At 42.3% G+C, this 27,455-nt stretch overlaps 1 protein-coding gene across 2 annotated transcripts in view; it reads right to left on the reverse strand.

Moving 5' to 3' along the window:
• FNDC3B (fibronectin type III domain containing 3B) overlaps positions 1-27,455 on the reverse strand; it is a 145,169-nt gene that overhangs the window by 71,915 nt on the left and 45,799 nt on the right. For both annotated transcript variants that reach the window (XM_065748462.1, XM_065748463.1), the window contains 3 exons: positions 12,097-12,173; positions 5,880-6,123; positions 3,885-4,172 (listed from right to left, as the gene is read on the reverse strand). In XM_065748462.1, coding sequence (XP_065604534.1) covers positions 3,885-4,172; positions 5,880-6,123; positions 12,097-12,173 — 609 coding nt within the window. The remainder of the gene's footprint in view (positions 1-3,884; positions 4,173-5,879; positions 6,124-12,096; positions 12,174-27,455) is intronic.

Genomic DNA, 27,455 nt, shown 5'->3' on the forward strand with positions numbered 1-27,455 from the left:
TTTGGGATATTTTTTTTCCATGCTACTAATGTCTGTAATGTCATTATGCCTGTTTTTGATAGTTTGTTTTCAGGAGACAATCTTGTTAAATCTGCTTATTTTAAACAATCTGGTACATTTAAGGAACACGGGAAAGCAGCACTTACATAAGGGTATTTTTTTAATGTCTGCAAAAGAATCACTTATGACAAATTTTGTCTGCAGAATATTTCTGTATCGGTTTAATAAAGGTCCTCATGGAATTACTGATGGGTTGGAAGGGACCTTAACCCCCACCCAGTTCCAACCCCTTGCTGTGGGCAGGGACACCCCCCACCAGATCAGGTTGCTCAAAGCCCCATCCAACCTGGCCTTGGGAACCTCCACAGCTTCTGGAGGCAACCTGCGCAAGTACCCAGCCACCCACAGAGTGAAGAATTTCTTCCTTGTATCCAATCTCAATCTACCCTCTTTTCATTTAAAACTGTTACTCCTTGTCCTATCACTACACTCCCTGCTCCTGGCTACAATCGTCAATTCTTGGCTAAGAGAAGGTAAACATTACATACATTGCCACAGTGTTTCTCAACTTGAGTGCTTACAAGACCAAAAGTAAAGAAACTAGGCTTTCCAAACTGCAGAGCACACAGAGATAGACACACAGTCCAATGGGTTTGCAAAGCAGATTCGAGACTAGAATGGAAAAGAATTGGCACCATACAGAATGAGTAAGTAGAGGAACTTTGCCTGGTTCCTGTCTGCACTGAATCACATCTCCATTTCCCTTTAACTCGCAGGCTCCAGATTCATCAAAGTTGGTACAATTGAAGAAAAACAAAAAGAAAAGAACACCCACTTTCTAAATGTATTTAAATGTTACAAACGAGAGGAAGAACAGGACAGGGTTGAACCAAGGAAGCATCAGCTCTGTTTCCTGTGTTGTCATTCATTCACTCAGTATTACATCCTAGCAGCTTGCTGATAGCAGTTCTTGCTAGCACCCGCCCAGCCTAACGATACCTGCTAGCTTTATTCACGTCAGCAGCTCAGCAGTCAGACTGCCTGAGAAATGTCTAGCAGCAATGCAGGCAGGTATCCACAGTGCTTCTGGATATCTTAGCTTCTTGGAACTTCAGAGAGAGTTAAATATATACACATATATCCGATACGTAGGGAAGAAACTTTCTATTAGCAAATGGGCAAGAGCACTATAAGAATACTTGAAAGTACTTCTGTGCCCACAGCACTTGCACACGCACACAGAGATTCTCAAATGAGTAGATCCTTCCATGACCAAGGAGTGAACCACAGAATGCATGAGAAGGAAGTGACTCAGACTGCAATTCATAAAGGACAGCTTGAATGGGACCGGATTTCCGCTTACAGCTCTTTTTACATGGCAAGGCTCCTCTGGAAAAAAAAAAAAAAAAAACCAACAAAAACCAACCAGCTGATCACTCCACTCCCATTCAAACTGTAAAGCAGCCCTGCTGTAAAGCTACAGAATGGACTTCAAATCAGAACCCCTACAGCTGACCTACAAGTACTCTGCCTGCACAAGACACCGTCCATCCTACCACAACAACACAAGGTCAGCTGCTAACTTTGTGATTATAGGCCATTGGTTTTCTTTTCTTTTTTAATCTTACAATGGCAGGTTTCTAGCACCCAGCAAAAGCCAGAAATCTTTATTTACAACTCTGCCTCCCAAAAGAAATATACAATGCTGTCACTGAAAAAGGCCAGAGGAAGCATACATCATTTACATACTCCAGAATCATTTACTTACTCAATTTTAGCACTACTGATGATACTATCACCCCATTGCTTCCAAAAGTGCTGGAAAAAAAACCCATTCTTTTAATATCTGCAGGAAGCAAATTATTGACACAAGGCAAAATGTTCCTTGAGTGCTTACTCATGAGCCCAGAATAAGCAATTCACATGTATTATTCCATCACAATATGTTAACTTAAATATCTCATGCCCTGAGATCTGGAAAAAGTAGAGTTGTCTTTGCATGGTGTAATGAACATTTTCTTCACTGTTGTTCTCACAGCACTGTGAAATAGCCTCACTGTAGCTGAGGTCCCTCAGGGCTGCAGCCCCTCTGTGGTGGTTCTGCAGCTGACCCATGTTAGTCTGGCACCTAGGACCTGCAAGCTTCTGCTCCAGCAGCACACAGGGATCCTACAGCTCCTTGCTGCCCAAGCCACGAGCTGGCACCGGGGTGCTCTGACACCCAAGCCACCATAAGCCTGCCAGCTGCTAGTCCACACACACACCAGCCCAATGTGAATCAATACGCTATAAAACACAGCCAACTCTCAGTTAAATACGGTTAAAGGAACCTATCCCCTTCAGTTCTCCCTCGCCTTACTCCAAATTTTCAACCCTGCCCAGGGCAGATGGGCTGGAATTTGGTGATCTTCAGGGCTCCTTCCAACCCAAACCACTCGACAACTCTAAGTTTTACTCTAAATTCATACATTCCTGTGTGCCTCTCAAGAGGTTTTTGTAAGCCTGGCTTTCCAACTCAAGACTCTTATTCTTTATATATGATGTACCTTTTATAGTTTTTCCAGGGTACTCTGCAATTTTGGAAGCAACAATACAGCGTCATCAAATTTTTAACTAGTGGAAGACTTGAATCTACACACACAGAGCTAAGCTGAAGCACTTTTCATACTTGCTACTTAAAACATTATTTTTCTCAGTTATTCTGAACACACTGTCATCTCAACAGTACAAATCAAAATTATCAGCTACTTCAAGGCTGCTTTTAGCTCTCAACCCCAATTACCCATAAGGCCACAAGTCAGGTGTTGATAAATCCCCAAATAAATCAAGAAGAAATGCAGAAGATAAATAAGGAGTAGCAGAGATGGTTAGAAGCTTATAGGGACAGTTTTGTTCAGCAGAAGCCAATACAAAGCCTCAGTGATCACCTTCCTGCAGATAGGGATTTGATTTAGTAGTTGGGTAGGGATAGTGATAGGAGGATGGTTGGACTAGATGATCTTATAGGTCCTTTCCAACCTTATGAACCTATGAACCTATATTTGCCTATTAGTATGCACGTATGAAAACACCAATAGACTGAGGTGGGAAAGCTCAAGTCTTGAGTCATTTTTCTTTATGAAAGAATGATTCCTACTGAGAACAAAATGGATGAAAGTTATTATTTATTAAAACAAATTACTGAGCTAAACTAAGGTGGAACTGGCTACGTGCAGCATGGCTTGTGGTAAGCTAGACACTGTATTAGATGAATGACCTAATGTTTTACCACAGACTTGCAATATTTTGATGATAAGCTTCAAAAAAAAAAAAAGTTTAAGAAAATGATTTCAGAAGTAGCCACATCTAGCTACAAATTTCAATTGCTAAGATTAAGCAATTACTTGTCACGTTTCTTCTGTTTCAAATAACTGGTATTTCTAGCAAGGCTTCACATGAACTTGTTTTTTCAGCAGTTATCTCAGAACGTTTAATAAGTTCACTACATTCACCCAGAAGGGCAAAGTAGTACTAGCTAGCAGTCTGGTCTTGGTTAGAGCTCAGTTATACCCAAGTTTTTAGTGAAATGTTAAGATGCCTAATTGAAGAGTGAAAACAAAACCAAGAACTTGCTTGCAAAATGCATTTCTCCTAGCAGATAGAAAGAGAATGATGCTGCAGCTACCAGGGAATATTCATGAAAGATAGGAGGCAATGGGTTCGGCTTACAAAATAAATACAGTATAGCAAACTCAATGTTTGTATTTAAGTTCACACTGTATTAACACTGCCTTTACGTGTGGGTGGTAGTGTTTCTTGGCATAGTTACTAGGTCCATATACAGGCGGTCATAAGCTGGAAAGGTGCAATAAAATGGCATTTAAAATAAATAAAACTGCCTTTACCATGCGGCTCTTGTTCGTTAGACTTTGGGCTGCTTCTTGCTCTGCGCTCTGGTTTCTTCACTCCTGGTGCCCCCCCACCACTTCCACTGCTTGCTCCATTGTGGCTCTTTGCATAACCATTATATACAGTTGTGCAGTTGCCTATATGGCTTTTGTAGATGGATGAAGGAGGACTGTTCAGACGGTTCTGGCGATCAATCTGCCTGTCCTTGAGTTTTTTGTGCTGTGGTTTGCTGTACTGATCTTCCCTGGTAATATAGCTGGACATCCCATATAGTGGTATGATTTCTGAAACAAAAGAATTCATTCACATTAACTCAGAATAAGATCAACACCAAACAAATTCCTCATCACCTCCAAATGAAATCCTAGATTTTTCCTGAGATTACCCCTGCAACATATCTTCTTTTTTTTTCTTTTAAGCAAGTTTTTCTGCAGGATTGATGGTTCCAGCATCATATTAAGTGTATTCATTTGCTGTTTGAGATTTCACGACTGTCTGGATGAAGGTGTATGTACAAAAGAAAAAATACAGTACTCCTACAGTACAAATACTCCTTTTCAGTCTGGGGCCCAAACATCAAATCCAACTAGACAAATAGTTTGAAAAAAGCCTTCATAAATTCATTACGCATTCTAACAGATTCTTCCCCATTTTTGTTTCTACTACAAGCCCTTGGACAGTTGAGAAATGGTAGACTAATATTCATCTATATAATACTCCAGTACTCAACACTTCAATTATTTTAGTGTCACAGGTGTAGGTCATTTTAGTGAAGCAACTGAAGATTTTTTATTTTATTTTTTAATTTCTGGATTCTTCTTAAGTTGAACCAGCCTCTTGGTATGTCCAGGCTATAGAACTATTCAGTAACTACTTAACCAGCAGCTGAAAGCCCCTGTGTTTACTTAACATACTCCAATGTTTGCATGCAACATATTGTTAAGCTATCTGACAAACTGCACTGTTCTCTTTTCAAGAGAAACATTCCTCACCTACTTATCTGATGAGCTGTTGCGGCCTACTGGTGTCCCGTACTTTCCATTTCCTCACCCCAGGATAAGGAAACTAAATGTCAGCTGTAAAGTCCATTCCTCGTTAGGAGATTGCCAACAGAAACTTCAAAGAGAAGCATCACTAGACACCACCTTCTGTCTCCTCTTTCCCTCTTCCTTACTTCTGGTGATACGACTCAGAAGTATTCTTTAATGTGTGTTAAGTTCAGGCATTTTGGGAGTAAAATCATGAATCCTGACCTGAATTCCCTGTTAAGTATTTTGAGTACCTTTGCTGATTATTTATTTGAGTTACACAGAGACCTCTCTCCAGGATGGAACAGACACAACAGTGCATAGTTCAGACAGCAATATTCTCTCTTCACTTCTTTTATGGAAATTACTTACTTATGACCTGATTTGGGTTACCATGTTGCTCTTTGGTACCAGGCAGTGCTCTTCAGCAACTCTGCTGCCCAGTCTCAACCAGAATAACAAACCGAAAATGCCTGTTATTTCTTGGAAAACCTCTGTGTTTCTGAGCTTCTGAGGGACAGAAAGCACACTGCTGCCAACAGGAAGCGGTGTTCAGCTTTTCCCACTGGAAATATCTGTGGCAAGTCTTGTTCAGATCTAGCCCTCCTTATCCATCCCCATTCCCAAGCCAGTATTTTGTCTTTTGGTTTTCTGTACAATGCTGTATCACGACAATGAAGAACGATCAGCACAACTCACAGCCCTGGCTTGGAACACAGGATTAGAATTTCCCTCACTCTGTATTGATGAATTAAGCTAAAATTGGGTTTGCGTCTATAACCTAGGGTTGCATCATAGAGTTGTCCCGTGCCGTTGCACTCCAACATGCTGACAATCTCTTGCTAAACAAAAGAGACTCCATCTGTGTTCTCTAATTCATTTGCCACTCTTCATTTCACTGACCCTTATCACCTACAGAACACCTGAATAGGTGAGAAATGCCAGCACTCTCCTCCAACTCACCTTGTTCTCCGTATAGTGTAGGTGGAAGATGATGCTGTGGGAAAAACTGTGGTGGCATGTCCCCAGGCCCAGTGACAGGAGGATAAAAAGCCGTATGGGAGTTGTGGATGAAATGAGGATGGTGCGTCAGGTACGGAGGTAAGTGATGGGTCGGAGAGATGGCCGAAGGGTAGCTGGGAGGGTAACACTCTGGAGACTGTGGGGTGACCACCACCCTCCGGACACCGGTGTTGTCTTCTATCACCTGCAAGGGAAGGCAGGGACAGGGGCACATCATGCAGCATCTGAACTGAACATGGTTTTAAAACAGCACTGTTTACAGTTTGTTATCCCATTAAGAAATGGCTGGTCCTTAGGCGTAAACATAAACATATTTCTAAAATTAATATCAGCATGGGTAAACATCGTGGTGATGTGGCTTTTCTTGGAGATTCAGATAGCCACACTCATCACTGAGAGATTAACTACTGCCAGCGATAACTGTGTGGGTAAGAGACAAAACAAGTACCCTGTATTTATAGAGAAAAGCAATTAAGAAAGGAACAGAAAGCACCAGAATAAGAGTACTCATTAAGACCAATCTTACCTTCTGCATATAAAATTTCTACCACTGATTTTGACAGTGCTATTTGAGTGAGTACAGAGTTAGTAACAGCTGGAAATTAACTGGCATTGCTATTGTGTGTGCACAGAGTCCTGTCAGCTTCAGGAACCTGCAGCACTGACATCCTTCTTCAAAAGAATTGCTCTGTTCACAGCAGGTATCTCTATCTGTTAAAAGCAAAACATAGGGCAGCAGCTTTCTAATGCTACAGTGCTGATCTGTATGTCCATGCAAATCAGCTCTCAAATATGCATACCTTGGCCCCAAAGATCAGAGTCAAAGCATGTAAAAACAGATGCAGAAAGGTGGAAATGTGCTTAGGCTGAAAAAAAAAATGGTTTTCAGCTTACAGCTCTGGAAAAAGTATAATTCTGTAGAACAGTCAGCCAGCCCAATTTCAGTCCAGACTTATGAGCCAAGCTATTCTTGAAGCTTACTCAAAAAACTTAAAAATACAACTGAACAATTAATATTGCTTTAATTCTGAATGCACTGATGGGAATGCATCATGGTAAGGTGTTTGGCAGACGAGCTCTGGAAAATTTTAGATGCCTGCCATAACATACAGCCATTCTCAGCTGTCTGCTACTAACTGAAGACATTTATGCCCTATCAGCATCAGCAGAAGAAATCTTAAAGAAATCATGACACAAACACACAACTATTCCTGCTGCAGGGGGACAAGCCTTGTCACACACAGCAATGCTCCAGCAAGCACAAGCCCACAACTCACGCATCATCTGAGCAACTTACACAGGGTATAATCCAACCAGCATTAGCTGACCCAATTCTTATCTCTCGCTACTTGTCCCCTCAGGTTATGTGAATTATGCCTGTAAGCTATGGGCTGACACCACAGACAAGGACATGGATGAGCTGGCTTCCTTACAGAAGAAAGTTTTCTATAGAAAGTAATTCAGTCACTTGTAACTGATGTTTTACATTAAGAGATGTGTTGCTTGCTATGCTGAATAACCAGAATAGGAATTGTTTAGCTTAAAGTACTTTTCCTAAAGTCTAATTTTACAACCTAAGCTAGCAATTTGTCATCTGCTAGCTTTTTTGCAGCCTGACTGCTGCACTCTCAGGCCTCCAATCTCTGCTGTCAGACTATCTGCTATCTAACCCCCACATCCCTCATCCCTGTATCAGGTCTGAGATTTGCTCTGAAATTTGGAGGAAAGCCTTTTTCCAGTTAGTATAACTGAAAGCCAGAATGACTTATTTAAGGCTATACATGAAAACGGTGAGACTTAACTCTTGGATTTCTATTATTACTTAACTGAGACAGCAAGTTCCTACATTTTGACATGCAAAGTGTTCATCCTGGCTTTCACCAGGCTAAGCCACAGAGACAATTTCAGAGTCCTGATGGGTTCAAGACCTTATCCATGTACCTACATCAGATGACATCTGGATTCCGTGCTCTAGATGAAAGAGAAATATGTTAAAAAACAGATTTATACAGAGAGTTTGTTCTCCGTAGCAGCACCTCGTGTAAACCAGTACTAAAATTATTATGATTTCTCTTCATGAACTATCTTCTAGAGAGCAGGGAGGAAGCCTCCAAGTCCTTTTGATGGCCTTTTTGATGAAATTCTACTGCTGCTGAAACTGCAGAATATTAGCAATGTGAGAACAGCCAGAGATCAGGGGATGAGCCAGCCTTCCAAATGACTTTCATTGAGAAGTTAGGCGACTTATATCTTTAGTTTCCACTAGGCCACAAATGCTTACAGCATTCCTGTTACTTCATATGCATGTGTTCCAAATGAAGGCAGAAACACGGGATCTTCCAAAAAGTTGCTTTATTTCCTTGCCCTACAGGACAGTTCCTTCTTAAGCTAGGATTTATAGATAGATATATAAATTTTGGAAACTGAAGACAATCCTTAAATACAATATTCTGTCCTTAGCTGATCACAAAGTTGGCACTGTATTAGGTTTTACAGGCATTGGCTAAGTAAAAAAAGCCAGGACTGGTTGAGACTGCAGACGCCTCCAGATTTATACAACCTGCAGTTTAATAAACTGTAGCATCTTTCTGGGAAATGACTTTTTCAACCTATCGAAGACAGGGTAAATTAGCTTTGATAAATAAATAGTAAAATAGCATAACTTAGCAGAGGGGTTAAATTTTGCTAATTAAAGAAGAATCTGCAACTCTCCATATCTGCTTGAAACTGCATGCCATGAAGGCCATGAACTCAACAGGAAAGCAGTTTCTATTAAATGACCTCCCATTCAGTGCTGGAACTCTAATATCTGTTCTAGTTACAACCATAAAATCAAAAGTAATTGTCATTATTAATTTTAGTGGATTATATTTACAGAAAAACAGTTCTGGTTGTTCAGCACCTAGAGCTAAATTTGCTTTCATTCACGTTTTTCAAGCAGCTATTAGTTAAATTGTTTTCTGCTATTATTTTTTGTGCTTGCTGGTATAACTGGCATGCCACTTCGCTAACTGTATTATTATTGCATAGTTCCATGTGGTTATCTTAAGAAGATTAATTAGTAAGTGAGGTGCATGATCGTTCAGGAGAGTTTGAATAAACATTACTCATACACAATAAAATTGCTGCCTTCATTGGTTGCCATGCTTGGAGAACAGCATTTTTTTTAAATGTTGTTTTGCATTAAATATAGTATTGTGGCAACAAAAACTCAATCTGAGATAATTCACATACTCACACATCACTACTCTATGCTCTCTATTTTTCTTCACTGAAACTAATACTTCACCTGCAGGAAAACGTGACAGACTTGTTCTTTTTGTACAGGTAAGCAGTACCTGGATTTTTTAAGTTTTACTGAAGGAATACAATCATTGTCATATTCTGTAACACATGTCTACTGTATAGACACGATATCAAGGACTATATTTATATTCCATTTCAAAATCCTGCTCCTACTTCACTTAAATCTAACGTGCAAGATTCAGCAAGGATAGGATAGCTGGAGCGTGGCCACTGGGTGGACCATGACCAGTACTTGTGGAATTTCATAAACTAATTTGAAACTTCATTCATAAATCAATCTGTACCAGAAAACAGTACAGAATGAGCTCATCTTCAAGGAACTTGGATGTTAGCATTTTATTTATTCGCTTCATTTTTTTAAGGATGCCAATCCAAGCTCACGCCAGTCCCGACAAGTTCAGCATTGCTATCTTTGTCATCCACTGCAAACAAACACCAGTATTACATTCACACCTTAGAAGATAGTCGCAAGAACATCCCTAATGCTGGCAGAAATATTAGGATATTTGAAACCTAGCACGATACGGATCTTCAGGGCCAGTGCTCGTGGACTGCAAAGGCTCAGAATGTTATGGCTTGCTCTGTGTGAGACCTGGAGAGCCTTCCTGGTGTTCAGTGTTAGGGAGGATCATCCTGCTAAAGGATGACTTGATTGGTTGCAGCCCACAGAATACAAAGAAGAGCTCTGTGAGCAGTAAGCCCCACAGAAACAGAGTCTGCGGCTAAAAACTTGCGCTAGACAAATTCAATTTGGAAGAGAACACCTCCCAGCATAGAGAACTTACCCAGAAACAAAACCCTGAGGATGTGTTGGATTTTCCACCACTTTAAACGTTATTTAAAGATTTCCCTCTTTCTAGAGGTTACCACTTATTTCCATCAAAGCCTGCGTGCGTTCGCTGCGTAGCAAAGCGCGGGGCCACGGCTGAGCGCGCGGTGCGGCCCACACGGCCCCGCACTGCCTGCTGCCCAGGGACGGCTCAGCAGCACCATGCGTGCCTCGTGCTCCAGCCACCCCACCAGGCCCTTGGCCTTAAAATAGCCACGGCACAGATTGCGTATCAACAACTCTGTAAATAAAAGCAACGCGGAGGTTCAGGCCAAACTTTCATGTCCAACTACGTATGAGTAATTCCTCAAACTCAGTGAAATTACTCCAGATTTACTTCAGCGAGAGCAGCCTTCGGCCAACAGCCCTAAGCAAACAAGTTCATGGTCATGCTTTTCCGTATCTCCATTCTTCAGATTCTCATCAGAACAGCCCAAATCCTTTCCCTTGCCATTCTAAATTTAAGTTGCACTCTTACTGATTACCAGAAAACAGACTTTCTAACTTGAAGTCAATAAAGCACAAGCAAGAGCAAATTAGGCAGGGGCATTTATTACAATCAGAACTCATTTGATTACCATGCACTTTCAACTCCTACTATGAAGCAATCTGAAAGGAAAAGGGTTGATGTCCATGGAGCAGTACACATATTGTGCTGCTGAAAAGCACTGCATACACAGTTTTTCCCTAAAACTTTATAGCTTATTTCCAGTTACTCGGAAAATTTTCTTCAGAAGAGTTTCTGAGGTTTAAGAAACCAAGAACGTCTTGAGCAGGATTATTAAGCTGATCCACAAAAAGCAGACAAGAAGAACCAGGTTCGAACAAAGTTACAACTCTAAGACTTTGATCACTTGGTTTGGCAAAGCATTTCAGCTATAGCCAGCCCATACCTCAGTCCAGGAAATGAGATATAAAAGCAGTTTAATAACAAAATGGCATTAAAGTTATTTGAAAGGAAGAGCAAACGCATCTCAACACCCACCCTGTCCCTCCTGTACTTGCTCCTAGTTTTCAGTCTGGACTTTTTAAGAGACAGGCAGCTAACAACAGCCTCCGTACTTGGGGCATGTTTCCATTCTGTTGAGAAGTTAAAATACCACAGAGTGATTGCAGTATTTTGTGGGATTTAAGCATGACGCCATCCACAATTTTTCAGAATTAGACAAGCTCACATTTCCTGGGGAGGGAGGAGGGATTCCAGGACATCATACATTTTCGACTTAACAAGAAGTCAAAATGCGTGCAAAGTCTTTGTTTAATCCATCGGTGAGATCCAAAACACTTTGTATGCTTTTAGTAAAACTTTCAGTCTAGTACACATCTCAGTGAAATGAATACAATTAATCTGAAGATTATATCATTTGCTGTTACTCCATCTCTAATGAACTTTCTTTTTCTTTTTTTTTTAACTATAGAAAGCCTCTAATCTTTGCAGGAGACGGAAGGAAAATTAAACAATCAGGTGATCAAAGTTCTTATTCACATAAAAAATCCAGAGCTACTCAAGAGTTTAAAAATCTAAGAGCTTTGTAAGAAAGCTTTTTCCGCTTTTTTTTCCTCTGTAAATACAGAATAGATAACTCTATCACAACCTTCTTAAAAACAAAAGCAAACTTTCAGTTCAAGTTTCTGCAGGGATGACACTGAGGACCAAAAGCGTATTTTATAGCTCCTTCCTCCACTTCCATCAATCTCCTGTTCCTCCAAACTGCCACCCCTAGAGCTTAACATCACCCACCAATGGAGACAGGTAAAGAAGTTGCACACATAGGCTCAACCAATATGCACAGCTTTTGCTAGTGTTAAAAAAAATGGGTGTAGGTTGCATACAGTGTGTGAAGATGCACACATGCTCACATGTGCAAATGCATGTATGCGTTGCCAATTAAGATGAATACAAAAAGACATTACAATTTTCATTTTCATTCATATTTCTAAACTACACTTAAGCCAAGAAGAATTCTGTATGTGATCAATGCTATTGCTTCTATATACATATTAACTCTTCCAGAAGCATACCTGTGAGATATAACCAGGAGGCACATGAATAGGGGGAATGGATCCATTGGGTGACATCATGGGAACCTCTGCTGGTCCTAAAAGAAAGGGAAAAAGAAGATTTTTTTCAGTTGAAAGAAATTGCACAATTGCTTAGAAAAGGTTAAATATAGCTTTATTTTAGAAGCCTACAATAACAAAATGAGCAAATCCAGTAATTCCTGGTGTATGGAAAATGCCTTACGCCATCATCCTGAAAATAAGATCATTGTTCGATGACTTTAACATATATTCTGCTGAAATAATATTTTCATCATAAAACAGCTGAAACACAGGCTTTATATTACCCACTGATCAACTTATACAGCATTAAGCAGTAACACAATATGTCCTTTAGCAGCCCACAATTCCTGTACTGAAATCTGGTTAAGTTATTCTTGTCAAAGACATGGAGGTGCAGAACAAAGCAGAAACTGTGCAGCCTGGAACTCGGCAGCTCCCAAGGAAAGCGTCCAACTGTACCAAAAAAATCACATGTGCGAAAAGCTATCTATTTAAGAATGCACAAAGACCAAATTCATTATCTCAGCTATTCAGACTAACCTTGGAATGCAGTTGTACAAGCAAGAAGCTTATGGTTTCCACTCTGAAATCCAGCCCTCAGCATGCCAGTTCCATTTTGAGGCACTGAGTACAAGTATAACAAAGCAAGTGCCATAATCATTTGACTTTTGCAAACACAGCCTCACAGCTACAAGAAAGCATCTAGATAAAATGGAAATAGTTGACTTTGTTGCTCATTGATTTAGCTATTAAAACCAGACACATCACACATAGCAGTCAATAAAATGAACTCCTCAAACAACAGACAGATGTTTGCAATGAGAGTTTACTATTTTGAAAAGAATAATGTAATGACTTCCCTAGTACGTAGGCTAATGTTCATTTTAATCTGCTCCTCTAGAATTTGCCATGGGCTGGGAATTCATGGCCAAAATCTGGAGAAGAGCTCAGAGAGCTCCGTGCTTTGTTGCTGCCAATTGAATTTTAGCTTAGACCGTTACCACAAGAGATCACTTCAACCTCCTCTGACGGAGGAGGCACCCAGCACCTCCAAACCACGTCCCATTCCAGGAAAGGAAGCCAAGTGTCAGAACACGTGCCATAAAGGGGTGGAACAGCAGCTCATCAGCTCAGCACTGTCTGCCCCAAACGTTTGGGCAAATCTGGTGAAACATCCAGCAGTGGAACGAGCCACAGCTTGTCATCCAACAGCAGCAAGGAAACGGTCACAAGTCCACACTGACCCGTACAGAATCCATTCTCTATCCACATATGGTTTTTACCAGTCACATCTACATCTGAAAGATGATAATTTATCAAGTGCATTAAACTTGTGAAAACTCCTGAAGTTTTAGTGTTTATTATTTCAGAAGTCATTTTAAGCTCTGCTGCTCCTCACAATGCTCCATACCCAACTACACAGGGAACCTCACCTGTACTATAGCCCCACTTGGAAAAATGGCTTTAGCACTCGTCTAGCACAGATGTTTTTCCCCCACCTCACTTTATAGCCCTATTAATGTCCTTTGTCTCCCCTAATAAAGCTCCCACAGCCAACAGGTTTAACGTGAATGGAAAAATGTAACAGTATGAGTAGCAAGCAATGGCTGGGGGGGTGAAGCTGTCGGTTAAATGGTTCTGTTTAAAGCCATCACAAAATATGAAGTGACAATTGGTTCACAGGGAGCTTTTCAGAAGTATTATTTGAGTAAATGCATTTTTCCTATTAAAAGAACAAATCTTTGCCTATGTCTTCTGAGGAATAAGTTTTCATGCTTTTCTCTGGTTACACAGCACCGAGTTGGGCAGCACAGCAGCACTGGGCTGGGGGGAGCAGAAGCCACACGTGATTACCGAGAGCTATTGGGTTCTTCAGGGTGCAGTGTCAGAATAGGTGGAAGGAATAATTAGCACCGTCATGCAGCTCACTTCAAATGTTACTATACGTGAATGATGCTAAAGAGAATAAAGCCTTCATTTTTAATCTGTTTCACCACAATCCTCCCTACTCACAGTCGCTGTGGCCCTAGCCAGTCTCTCTCAAAACTATATACTCTGCCTGGAAATGCACTTGAAAATGGAGCAGCTCTGGAGTTTCTACGCATAGATCAGCTAAGTGCTAAATGACAGCTGAGGATCGCTCAACTCAGCACGGCCATCATCTGTCCCACAAAGCCCTTGCCAATTGCTCATATGGAGCAGCAATAGACTGGCAGGAAGAAATCAAACTCCCACACTGAGACTGTTGACTGCAACACTTCCATTCCAATAATAAAAAGATTGGGTTTTATCATCAAAACACACACTGCACAGGATGATTCCTAACCTTGCGCACAGCCCACAAACTGTTAAAGTCATCTGGGTAGCAGGTTTTAAAGGAATGACAGCCCCATGATTTGCGGCGAGGTTTTGTTTCCAGTGCTTTGATTTCCAGGCGAGCCAAATGACTTTAGCATACATTATTTCATCTCTCTCGTCAACGGTATCAAAACAGTTTCTAGTGGCAGTGAGTAACACACGGCCCCAGAATTACTGAAGACCATTCTTGCAGAGAAACCACTCCCTACTCAGAACTAAAACAAAATCAGATCTTTTTCTGAGGAAGTTTATATATCTTTGACTTAAATCTAATATTTTAACTGTTAAAAAAAAAGTAAGTACTTAGAAAAGGATGCTCCTCCGTTACTTATATCCATGGGAAGGATGAAAGGAGTTTCCCCCAGTGTGTTTTAAACCTTTGAAGCTCACAGTTCAACAATAAATTTAATCTACACGAGAAAGAGTCATCCTGCTCTGCCCTGGATGCTGCCTGCTGCAACGAGCTCGCCTTAATATGTTTTGAACCTGTTAACAAATGAAGGCCATCCCTTGGGTTCATCACAAAACTGAGCCAGAAGAGATTTGGCCACTGCTGCTCACAAAGCCAGAGGCCAAATTCCACCACGAGCTCCAGCACCATAAATACTGAGCGCCTCCAGCAGCTTCTGGAGAGCTGCCCCAAAGCTGCCCCAAAATGCAGGTGCAAGGAACCCACTGCCCTGAGAGCACTAAGACTTTGTGCTTCCAACACGTCCATTATCAAGGAAGCAGAAGGAGAGCAGCTCCTTACCCTTCTGCAATCACAGCACAACCCACTGCAGGAATTTCTGCCCCAAGGTTTTCAACGCAGACTAGAACCTCCGTTTCAGGCTGCAGCACTAGCAAAATTCTTGTATAAAAGCAGCTTTGAAATCAGTACGTTGTTTGTATGGTCTTCAGTGACCTTTTTATGCATGCATTAATTAGTTTTCTGCTATTAATTACAGAAGCCCCAGTCTGGCACACTGGTTCCTCTGGATGGAGCAATGCATCTTGCCTGTTTCTTTCTTTGTGCAGAGACCCATGAGGCAGCAAGGTCATTGCACTGTGCTGTTTTCCCTTCCCAGCTGCTCCACAAATGCAGTGCTTTTCTCTCCCTGTTTACTAAATCCTTTCCACTGCAGAATAATTTCCAAACAGTCCCAACCCGTGGCCATATGCTTTGCTGCACATCTGCACTGCCCGTGTTGCAGAGCTCGCTCCTACGAGCCAAGTCCCTCCTGGCTTCAGGGTGAAGTTCACCAGTGAACAAGAACTCTCCGGTCTGTTAATTGCTCAGTGGGTCTCAGCCATTTCCAGTGAGCACTCAGTGACTTAGGATTCCACCTGTAACACCTGCAGGAGAAGAGATGTGGTGATTCTGGCAGAAGCTTCCTTTGAAATTGAAGAATCCTCTATGTTTTAATACCACGAACCTACTGCAGGGAGCAGAGTGGAAAATGAATGCCACCCCAAGCAAATGCCCTGTGCTTTACACAGCGTAACAGTCACAATTAATTCATGGAAATGTTGCTGCTCCCTCAGCTTGCTGCAGTGGCTCTCAGTGCTGTGACTGCACGAGTGCATCTCAGGAAGTAAATCTATTGAGCAAGAGCTGTGACCGAACGAAACGGGAAGATCGTTTAAGGGCAAATTGGCCTGCTCTGCTAAAGCAAATGACCCAGGCCTCGCTGCCCTTGGCGGGGACCCAGGGGTTTGCATTTTCACATGGACAAGCAGCTGTTCCGGAACAATTTCCTCAATGAAACAAGCACAAACAAGCTGCCTTTCTCTTCTGGGTGCACACGGCCTCTCTTTGTACTTCGTTGTGCTCGCAGCAGCTTATGTGCCACATGGAGTGAGGCACGGAGCACCCACATCCCAAGGACTGCCTGTCTGTCCCATGCCCCACAGCCACACCTCCTGCGATCAGGGCAGCACAGGACCCACAGTTACTGCTGTTCCAGACCGGAATACTTTGTTCCTACACGACTACAAACCTGTAGATTGAGACAGCTCTGCATGAAGAAGGAGCAGCTTTTACAAGACAAAGTGCCTGAGGGGACAACACGACAGCTGTTCAGAAACCTTTGGAGAGGTTTGGTATGTCAGAAGAATCCCAGCTATGCTGCATTCACCCTGCAGAAGTGGGGCTGTGGAAGGCACAGGAATAATGCCATTAGTATTACCCAGGGTTAGCAAAAGCACCCAGCACTCAGCCATCCCCACGGGGCAGCACGTCCATGCAGGTGGCTGCAGAGTTTTGCACTGCCTATGGGTCTCTATCCTTAAGGCAACCTCACTTACACCTAAGGATGTGAATAAAAGGATGCCTAGCACTCACTTGTAGAAGTCCTCAGCAGGCTGCCTCAGCTGCTAGCCAACGCTCCCTGACTAGCAGCACGAAGAGGGAATCTCAGACCTAAGGACACAGACACCCCATGCTCCAGTTTGTAGGAAAACAGCACTGAATTGCAGGATCAGCACAGTGCTGCCTGCGGTGTGCACCTCTGTCTCCCAGATGTGGTATTCTTGTAGACTTTTTAAGGGCAAATAAATTTTGGAGTTGAAGTTTCTTTTTCTTTTCTTAAATAGAAGTGGAATATTTTACTGCCTTATCTGAATAAACAATTTTGATTCTTTTTCTCCAATAAACCTTTTCTGCTGGTTGGTTCAACAGTCGCTACTGCAGAAACACTTGCAAAGAGTATGTTGCAATACTTCAAGCACTGAAAATAAGCATACTCCCATGGCAATTCACCAGATGGGTTACAGATTGTAAATCAGAAACGTCTAGACTAAAGCACAAGAGACAAACATCTGTCTAAAATCAGTTAGCTTGAATGGCAAATACTGTTAAATAAGTTAGGGCTACTCTGGAAACAAAAAAGAAACAACTATGTTGAAAACATCTGAAATCAATCTATTAGCATCCAAGCCACAAGACAAGAACCTGGAGCTACAGAGACTTTCATTATGTGACGAATACAACGATGGGGAAGCGACCATTACTGGATGAGAGCAGTGTGATTCTTACATCAACATGAACAGATCTTCTGTTTATATCCTGCACAGCACCACTGATACCAACAAGAATTATTTATTTCCAGAAAGACAACCACCAAGTCACAAGAGCACGATAAAGGGTGGGTGTTGAACTGTGGACATTGTTATCCCCTTGCAGATGGCTTTTCAGCACATTCTAATGATGTATATGCTTTTTGGGGGTGCACACCTTGGCTTGCTGACATGCTCACAAAGTGGCACTCGATGGTAGAAAGTTTTGCTCTTTGTCACGTGTTTTTATACAAAGGTTCAAGAATCAGCTTAGAGTGCAACTTTCATTAAAAGTAACAATAATCACACAACATCAGTTTTCTGCATCAGGAAAAGAAAACACTCCGATTATTCAAAATATAATTATTACATTCCCATGGCAACACCAAAGCGATGGTACAATCAGCCACAGATCCAAGCCCAAGCCAACAACGCTATGCATTATGTTCTCTTCCACCTGCCCTTAACGAGGCAGCAATTAGGGGATGGCTATTCTCTGCCTGTCCACCCACAGTGAGAAATATCACGCAGCCTAAAAGCCGACGTCAACCTTCCATCCATCAGCCCACCCAGCGCTGAGGGAACAGCACTGGCACCAAACATGACAGCACTGACGAGTCTTGTTCCCAACAGCTTTGGATTCTGGATTTTGGTGAATTATTTAAAACACTATATTTGAACACCCTCATTGAAATACAGCAATTAACATCTGGCTGTCATAAACATGCCTTCTTTATTGCTTAGGAGAGTGGGGAGGGAACGAAAAGCATCAGCGCCTTTTGGTGATGGATGTGGATCTCAGCATAGGTGTAAACAGCAGCCGAGTGAGCATCCCCAGTACAGCAGCCTGTGTTCTCCAAGGACTCGGCCATGGAGCTCTCTGCAAGGAACCCTGATTTGCAAACATCTATCATCCCATTTGTGCAGTCCATTCACTGGTGTGTCTGCACATCCAGACACACGTGACACAGGACATGGGATCGTTTGGTAAGAGTTGCTACTGCTATTTAACCCTTTCCACTTTAAGGTAAATAGAAGTTTCTTAACATAAAGTGCTTACAGGTATTTTATACTCTGGTATCCCATAGTGAACGCAATCACCAGAGCCATTCACAGGTATTTTACAGAACTGCACACCATATCATCAGCATCTCATCATAATCACTCGGACGTGGTTCATTTCTCCTTTCAAGTTTTCTCTCTGTGAACAGCTGACAATGGCTTATGTTAATACTGACCAGAGAACGCACTGTAGCAGGAGGAACAGGGAACTCCTGCACAAGAAAAATCCTTCCTTTCTCTCCTCCATGCTGAAGTCCAGCAATAAATACTTTCTTGTTACTCCTCTGATTGCAGCAGCGGGTGTGCGCTGAGTTCTGCTCAGAAACTTGCAGAGTTTGTGATTTTTCATTTAATTTTAAGTCACAATTTTGGCTTCCAGCAACTCTTAGCACCAGTTTTTCTTTCCATACAAAAAGCTCTGGCATTGCAAAAGTGCTGGTGAAGCACTGCAAAAGCAAAAATAGATGAGCAGTGCACTTAAAGGAATTATAATCCACATTTATCTAGGTTAGATATAAATACAGTTAGGGAATGGGAAAGTTTTCCTTGAGTGAGGGCAGGGAACGAGGGTGAAATTTCACTTTAGCCACCCCAGCCCCTGCAGGTCCTATTCCAACTTTCAGATCAATCCAACAAAATCACATCATGCCTGTCAACAAATTATCTGCGCAATCCAATGGAATATTGCCTGGATAAAGTTGAGCTCATATAAATCCTCTAACACTGGATGAGCTCGCCCAGGTAATAGAGCAGTTTGTGCAAATCCTGCCATAGAATCATGCAATGCTACAGTAACTTTTCCAGCACAGAAGTACCTTCGCAAACTACAACAGGAGGTTTAGAAGATGAGAATTCATTTCACAGGCTTAGAAAAGAAGTTATAACCAACCTGTTAGTGACAAGAAACAAATTTCTTTTTCAAAACAACCTGAGTAGCGTGTTAAAAATGTACATTAACATTTTTTTGTGCAAGCTGCAAGTAGGAACATCAACGGGTTCCTGTAAAAACAAACAACAATTTACATCCAAAAACACGGCAACAAGCGGTCAAAACCTTGTCCCTTCTCTTCAGCTTCCTTCCCCTTGAGCCCCTGCGCTGAGGACAACGCTCTCATCCTCTCCACGAAGGTTCCCTGTGATGGCAGAAGGCTGAGAGCGGCATTTCTCTGCTGGCATCTGAAGGCTGCAGCACAAGAGGGCCCATTCAGCCGCACAGAGCCGGGCTGGCAGGACGAGAGGTCCGCCCAGGCCGCGTGGCCACCGCTCAGCGATCAGCAAACAGCGCGGCACGGCTAGGGCCAGGCCCAACAGCAATGCCTTTGTGCCACAGTTTGATGGGCCCTGAGAAAAGCTTGCTCTCTCCACACAGTATTAGATCTAGATCCAAAAAAGCATTAAAAAGCTACCAAACCCCCCCCCCCCACACACAGAGGAAATTCCACTGAATTATACCAAAGTGTATCTTCAGTAGCTTAAACTTTCGGACTGTGTTACACATCTCTGTGGACGCTCATCTGCTTTCTAAGACTACGACTTTATGAATGACTCTAAAGCAAGAGAAATCATCAAGCAGACTTAAAATTGCTACTGTTTTTCCGAGTTAATGTATTAAGAACTAAAATACCAATCACACAACGTCCCAACCCTTGGGTTTGGGAGCTTTCCCAAATGACACCCACTTGTCCAGCAAGCCAGTAAGATGCTGGGACATCCCAGGCAGAGGGAGCAGGGCATGGGGCTTCATCCTCCCAGGCGGCCAATGGCAGTCATCAGCCTGACAAGACTGCATGGGAACATCAGTGCTGGAATTCACTAACACACCTTAACAGACAGACCCAAAACTTCCATATGATTCACCAACAATCTGCTTCAAATACACAGCATCTAATCCCCTAACTACAAAACTATGTGAGAAAAGCACTATTTGGACATCGCAGGGTGTGACAAAGCACACTCCTCAACTCACTGCACTATGGGCCCAAGCCTGACGCTCGTCCCCATGCATGTAACAGCTGGGCAGGAGGTGGCTTCTAGGCTTTGTGGTTTGGGTGTTGTTGGGTTTTGTTTCTTTTGTTGTTGTTTTGGTTTGGCAAGGTGGGAAGATTAAAACGACGAGATTAATATCAGGAGAGGTTTTTCTGCCATGCTGTATCTCAGTTCAAGAATAGCAACTGGGCTTGACACACTTTGTCCTGCAGCCAGTGTCACAGGAGCTCAGAGTTCTCCTTCCTCTCAAGTATCTGAATCTCCAAGTTTCTTCCTCCTTCTACCTGAGTGACACTAAGCCTGTTTTTACTACCAGGCCACAGCCTGCTGGAACTATGAGCCCGCTCCTGCTCTGCAGTCCATTCTACGTGAACTGAGCTGTCCAAAGTCCAAAGGCGTTGAGCAAATCAAGAGTTAGCTCTAATGAACTCCCCGACATGCTCATTCAACAAGTAGGAGCAAGCTCCTCCTCCGAAGCTTTAGAAGGCACTGTGCAAGGGAAAGGGGAAGCAGGAGCCCTTCAACTAATGGGGTTTTTTATTTGTCTCCTGATTTCCAAGGTACAGCCCTCCACCTACATGCTGGGAACATCAGCAGGGCTTCAGGAACACGAAGCGAGCACTTTCTCATGTATGCATGGAAAAAAGCCTATATTTATACTGCAATAAGATACCACTCACCGTAAGCCTAAACTGAAGCCCAACCATAGGGCCCTCTCTAAAGGAGGAGAGCTGGGCTCTCTTTAAACATGAAATGCAACCAAATTATACCACAAAAACCCATGGAAAATTATTTAGACCATTCACATGAATAAAACATCCCACTTCTGCCAAGTTTTGTTCAAGCTGACTTCAGCTTTCTGCTTAAACATACCTCAGGCTATACTGACATCATTTGTAGCAGAGGCAGCATTTTATTTAAACTGAAATCTGAGGCTGTTGGGTAGATTACCAACTAGAGGGCTGATTTTTCATCTACAGAATCTTGAGTGACCTGACTTCAAAGGCTGGATTTTGACTTACTAAGCCAACGGGAAACAAACACCTTTAATCTCCACACTGACATTAAACTCGAACACAAAACAGTTCTGGGAAAAGCCCTCTATTATCACACAACTAGATGGAAATGGAGGAAAGGTGGTAAAAACTTGAGCAAGTCTGTATGAATAACCTGGCTCATAGGCAAGGATACTAGTTCCTCTCTTCCTGATATCTTTTTCCATTCCGTTTTACTCAGCTTTTTAAAAAATATTAAGTTAAACTGGGCACTGAGCCTAGATTAACATATCTGAACACTAAGAATTTATTCTAGGACAAATCTGGGCATTTAGATGCATATGCAAACACCTAAATTATCTGACATCTGCACCTAGGTGCTACTGTACTTTGGGTAAGAAAGAATCTTTGCACATGAAAGAAAGCTGGCAGCATTAAGCAACCTTTTCTGGCCCTGGAAATGCTCAGTTATTAGACTCTGAAACCTCATTTCTAGCACAAGGTTCAAAACTGTCTGTTCCTTATTTCTGCAAATATATTGGAATCCCAGACATCATGTGCCTGGTTAACAGAATACATCAAGTTCAACAGCTTTCTGCCCCATTTCCATATCAGCAGTTTTAAAAACTACTCATAAACCCAAAATATATTATACTTTCCAAACGAAGAGAGAGAGCAGAGGAGGAAACAATATCTTTTACCATTCAAATATCACCAGCAAACAGTGTGTTGCCCAGGCACACCTATGTGACTATCTACCAAGATGACAGGCTCTGGGTTTAAAGGCAGAAGATGCTTAACAGTGAACAACAGGAAAACAACATTCAAAGCAGGAAAGGTATCTTAAATTGTTTGAAATTTCTAAACAAAGTTTACTTGGAGGAATTCCAATACAGAATTTAAGACAGCACATACCTTCATTCAGGCACCGGAAGGGAAGTGATCTAAAGAAAGGTTGCAGGCAGCACAACCCAGACTTACAAAACATACCCACAAGGAATAACACACCACCACGTTTCTTTTTAAAAAAGAAAATCACCCCCATTCTTTTGCAAAGGAACATCAAGCTCCCTGCTGAATAAACTAAGGGAGCCCCATTACTCCTAGCATGCTAAGTGAACCCGTCCAACTACTCACACAAATACATACAATGAGTTTGATCCAGCAAGATGCAGCCCACATGCTTCCCTCACACAGGAATGCTGTAAGAGACATCCCAACAGCCAGGTTTACCAATACAAGATGCAACTATAGATTAAATTAACTGAAAATAAGGGTATTTTCTTTAGAAAAGCATGTGATGCTTGCTGAAAGCTTCATAAACCTTCACCAAATTCATCCACCTCAGTGATGCGCAGCAGCAAGAGCTTGTGTGACATCATGACAGGAATTTCATCCTGGGTAGATGTCAGAATTCCAATTCCATCTTATTAAGTTCAGCTTGAGAACAAGAAACAAAACACAATGCTTCTATGTGGAAACACTGAGAAAATATTACCAAATGGAATTGTTGAATATTTATGGACAGGAATAGATCAGCTGTAACTGGAATGGAAAACCACCTACACTCTGACCCCGGCCTCCTGAACAGCCAGCTGGGAGTGGTGATGTATACCTTCAGAAAGGTCTGCAAGGAAACGCAGCCCAACGTTCAACTACAAATCATGCCTTTGTGCAGATGCACAACACGAAGGAAAATCCATTACTACAGAGAATACTGAGGATACAAAGCAGACAGAATCAGACCTTAGAGACGTGCAGCAACGCAGTGAGAGGTAGCAGACAATTGCTACACTGGAAACTGTGATCAAATGTAAGAGAAAACATTTCCTTTTTTTCTATGAGGGCAACCAAACGCTGTTTGCAGGCTGTGGGATATGCTGCCCTGAAGAAGTCCCCAGGCAACCTGCTCCATGCAGCCCAGCTTCAGGGAGAGGGCAGGGCTACAGCCTTTGAAGATCCATCTAGCCCAAACTACTGATTTTGTGGTTCAGTTGTGCAGAAAAAATCATTTCATTGTAATGCTGAACATAAGCACTGGAAGCATTATTTATCGAGTCTTCTTAAAAGCAGAAACATTAAATAAAACAAAAACAAAGATATTTAGAGAGTGTGAAATGCATCTAATTAACCGACAGACAGAGAACGTTCACACAACACCTGATTTCTGCTCACTTCTGTTAATGGCTGCACTTCAAGGCAGCAGTTTCTCATGAACCCACCAAGCATGAAAAGCACACAAGGAGCATCAGGTAGAAAACACCTGGAAGTTTTCTCTGCCACAATTTATTTCAACGCTTATTAATATTGTGTTCATTATTTATTCAAAAAGATAAATCCATAAAAATACCAAGCAGGTCCTGTAAAAAACATTGAGAAGTTTCATTTTTGGAAGCTTAATCCCGTTACCTATTCTTTTTTTATTCTCTTATGTAAGCAACAGCGAGGGGAAAGCAGCTTTCCTCCTGAAAGCGCTGTTGTTAAATACTCTATGTCATTAACAAGAGCTCATAAAGCCGGCATGTCACTGTTGATATGATCAAACGCCACACAACTTAATGAAGTCCATTGGATAAAAATTACCTGATCTGCATTCATCTTCGAACACTGAAACTGTTCTCGCTTTATTAAATTTTAAGGCTATCATTAGGAAAGCCTATTAAGAAGGAGGTTTTTAAGCTCTTTCTTACCCCAACTGTATAGCTAGACACTTGGTACCACTGCTACTCATGATCAGCATTAAAATCACTATAATCAGATAATTTTGGTGCTTTAGTGAGCCATGCTCTACCATCTGGGGACTGACCATGCTGGGGTAAATCAGACCCAATTTGACTGATGCTGAGGGAATTTGTTTTATGGAACTACTGAAGCTAATCTTGCCAGTCACATTCTGCTACGTGGCATCTGAAAGTATGCTTTTTGCACAACCAGAGAAACATGACTTCACCAAAAGGAACAGGGAATGGACTCAGAAGCCTGGAGGGTTTGATATTGGGCGTTACTCCATCTGTAAACCAACCAATTTGAGCCTGACCTAAATGGCATCTGTCAGATCACTCCTTCACATAAAAGAGGTATTTATCGATGCCCAAGTTTCTTAATGCTTGGGAGTGCTTCCAACACAAGCAACACAAATTCAACCAAGAGGAATAACACGTTCGTTACTCTCAATTTAATTAACGTCTGTGATAACATTGTAAACGTCGAGAGTCACAGCAGATAGCTGCAAATACAGGAGATGAGGGGCTCAGGAAGCAGCCAGGGACGATGCACTGCTCACACTGAGCACCTTCTGTTGGGAAGGGCTGCCCAGCCCCAGCTCCACCAGGCAGCAAACACAGCAGCCCGTGGCTGCAGAGGGGCCATGTGCACACTGCATGTGAGCACAGTGAATCTTAACTAGGGCAGCGGTTGGTGAATAAACGAGGCATTCAGACTGCCAGCCACACCGGGAACTCACCGTGTTCTCAAGTAGCAAGAAGAAACACAGCAACCTGAGTCAGCTCCACGCAGAGCTCGGCTGCCCCGCGGCACAGCCCTCAGGAGCCAGCTGAGGGCCTGCTGCCCTCTCCTCCTTTTGCTTTTAGGGGTTACCTGGTCACATGGATAACCAACAGGACTACTTCAGAAAAACAAACTAAATCAGCCCCCCAGCAGTAACTGTAGCAAATTTATCCTCAACTTCCTTCCCCTTCCAATAGATCTACTGTTTCGTTTCAAAGTTTCTCTTTCCAACCCTTACATAAAGATACACGTATATTTAAAAAACCCTCCAACGGAAATAAATCCTCCAAGGAGGTATCTGAGGAAAAAGACACTTCTGCAAACACAAAAAGCAGCGAGCAGCTTGACGCTGCTCCTCTCTTTCCTTCACACAGCACCAAAGAACACCCAAACTCTTTTTTCATATGAGAAAGTGATTTAAGGCTAAACCACTGCCTGCAACTCTTCTGCATTAAATCACTGTTAGTATGTAAAAGGAGAGAATTAACAGTCAGACACTTTTTCAAGATAACTATTTACTTTTGCAGTAACGCACACTGGAGAGAAAACTACCTACGCATTCTGAAAAGGGGACTCAAGTCCCTTGTATTCAAAAACTCATCTTGCTTATTAATTGTTCCCTTTGGAGCGAGCAAAGCTTTTAGTTGTCTCAAAGCTATTAACGATGACAGCTGTGCATTAAACAAATTCAATATTCAGCTGCCCCATCCCAACGCCCTTCAAGAGCTCTGCAGAATATTTACCAAGCTCCTTTTCCCTTTTGCAAATAAAAGGGTGTTTCGAAGTTTATTTCTAAAAGCCAGCTCATTTCTGATTTCACTACAGGTTTTACGCAAATAACCACGAGAGGGATGTAAGCATGGAGGGAATTTGTGCAGAAAACAACGCTCGGCATACTCAGTTCCTAGGAACCGTATTCCATCAGTGTTTAGAATTCCTGGAATTCCTGAGCACCATCATTTCAGCATCAGGGCAACAGTAACTAAAACTCCAATTAGGGTTGTCTAAAAACTCCTGCAGGAATAACGACCTAGAAAACTGCCACATGCAAAACCGTCATGAAATAAGGACTGTCTGAAAGGCTTCCAAATCCACAGATCCCCATTTCACAGCAAAACAACAAAGAACATTATGTGGAAAGCTCTCGTCTATTAACCAAAGCTTAAATGTGCATCACTCCCCACATTTGCTACTAATTCTGTGGAAGAACTGCATTTACCTTGCTTTCTGCTGTGAGCGGACCCATCTGGAAGCAGAAATAAACGTGCCCTGCATTTTTCTTGTCCACTCGTGTCCTTGCTCTGGCAGAGCATTAGGTCTAACCATCCACCAGCTGCACCGTTTTTATATTTTTTTCTTTTTATTTATTTAATACAAACTTCAGCCATTTCAGAACTGCTCCCAGACAGGAGCAAGGTGGCCCTGGCACCTTTTTGGCCACGTCCCCTGATGAAGCGCAGAGCCACACTGCACCAAGGAGGAGGGCTCCATAAACACACACAAGCTGTTCTAAGATGTATCGCATCATATTTTATGCTTTATTACTTACAGGAAGCACCGCTTAATGGAAGAGAAAAAACTGGAAGGGAATTCAGGAGCCTGGAGCTGGATTTGTTATATCCCTGGGCTGGCAAGAATTCTGATCACACTGCATCTAATGCACAACATGCTGCAAGTGTCCTTGGCATTGGGCAGCTTCAGATATCCAACCCAGCAGGCCAGCATCCTTGCTACTTGCATACCAGATGCAGGATCATTACACGCACTGTCCCAAACCAAAGATGCCATGACAGGAGCTGATGCTGCATGCAGGATTACCTAGCCAACACGTAAAAGCAGTAAGCCTGTGATCTAGGCAGGTGTTTCTGGGTCGTATGCTGCTAAAGCAGCCAGAAGCTAAAAATTGCACTTGAAGTACCACAAGGCAGGTCAGCTTGTTAATGATCAGTCTGAATTTCAGTAGTGTGAATCTAACAGTTCATTCAAGTCAAATGCAAGTCAAGATAGAAGGGTTTCCCACATAAACAACCCCTGTAAAGCTTTTACTTGGGTAAATAATGGCTACCAAAACCTTGGGCTTCACCACTCAGCAGCAGTGGGAATCCCCCACAGGCACCATAAACGACTTGGCACAAGCCTAAGCCAGCAAGGGATTTTTATTCTTTAATGCGTACAATGATTAGGGACTATTACACTGAAATCCTAATGAGTGTCACATATACACACACACACACACAAGTGCACAGTATATGAAGAAAATTATCTCACTGAAAGACTGCAGAAAACAGAGCTCAAAGCTGAAAATCTCCTGAAGGAAAAGAAAACTCAAAGGTGCAAACTAAACCACAAATGTTAAGCAAATGCCTGGTGCAC

This window comes from Cyrtonyx montezumae, unplaced genomic scaffold (assembly GCF_038088225.1).
Source record: "Cyrtonyx montezumae isolate F1298 unplaced genomic scaffold, pur_monq_1.0 scaffold_5, whole genome shotgun sequence".
NCBI lineage: Eukaryota > Metazoa > Chordata > Aves > Galliformes > Odontophoridae > Cyrtonyx > Cyrtonyx montezumae.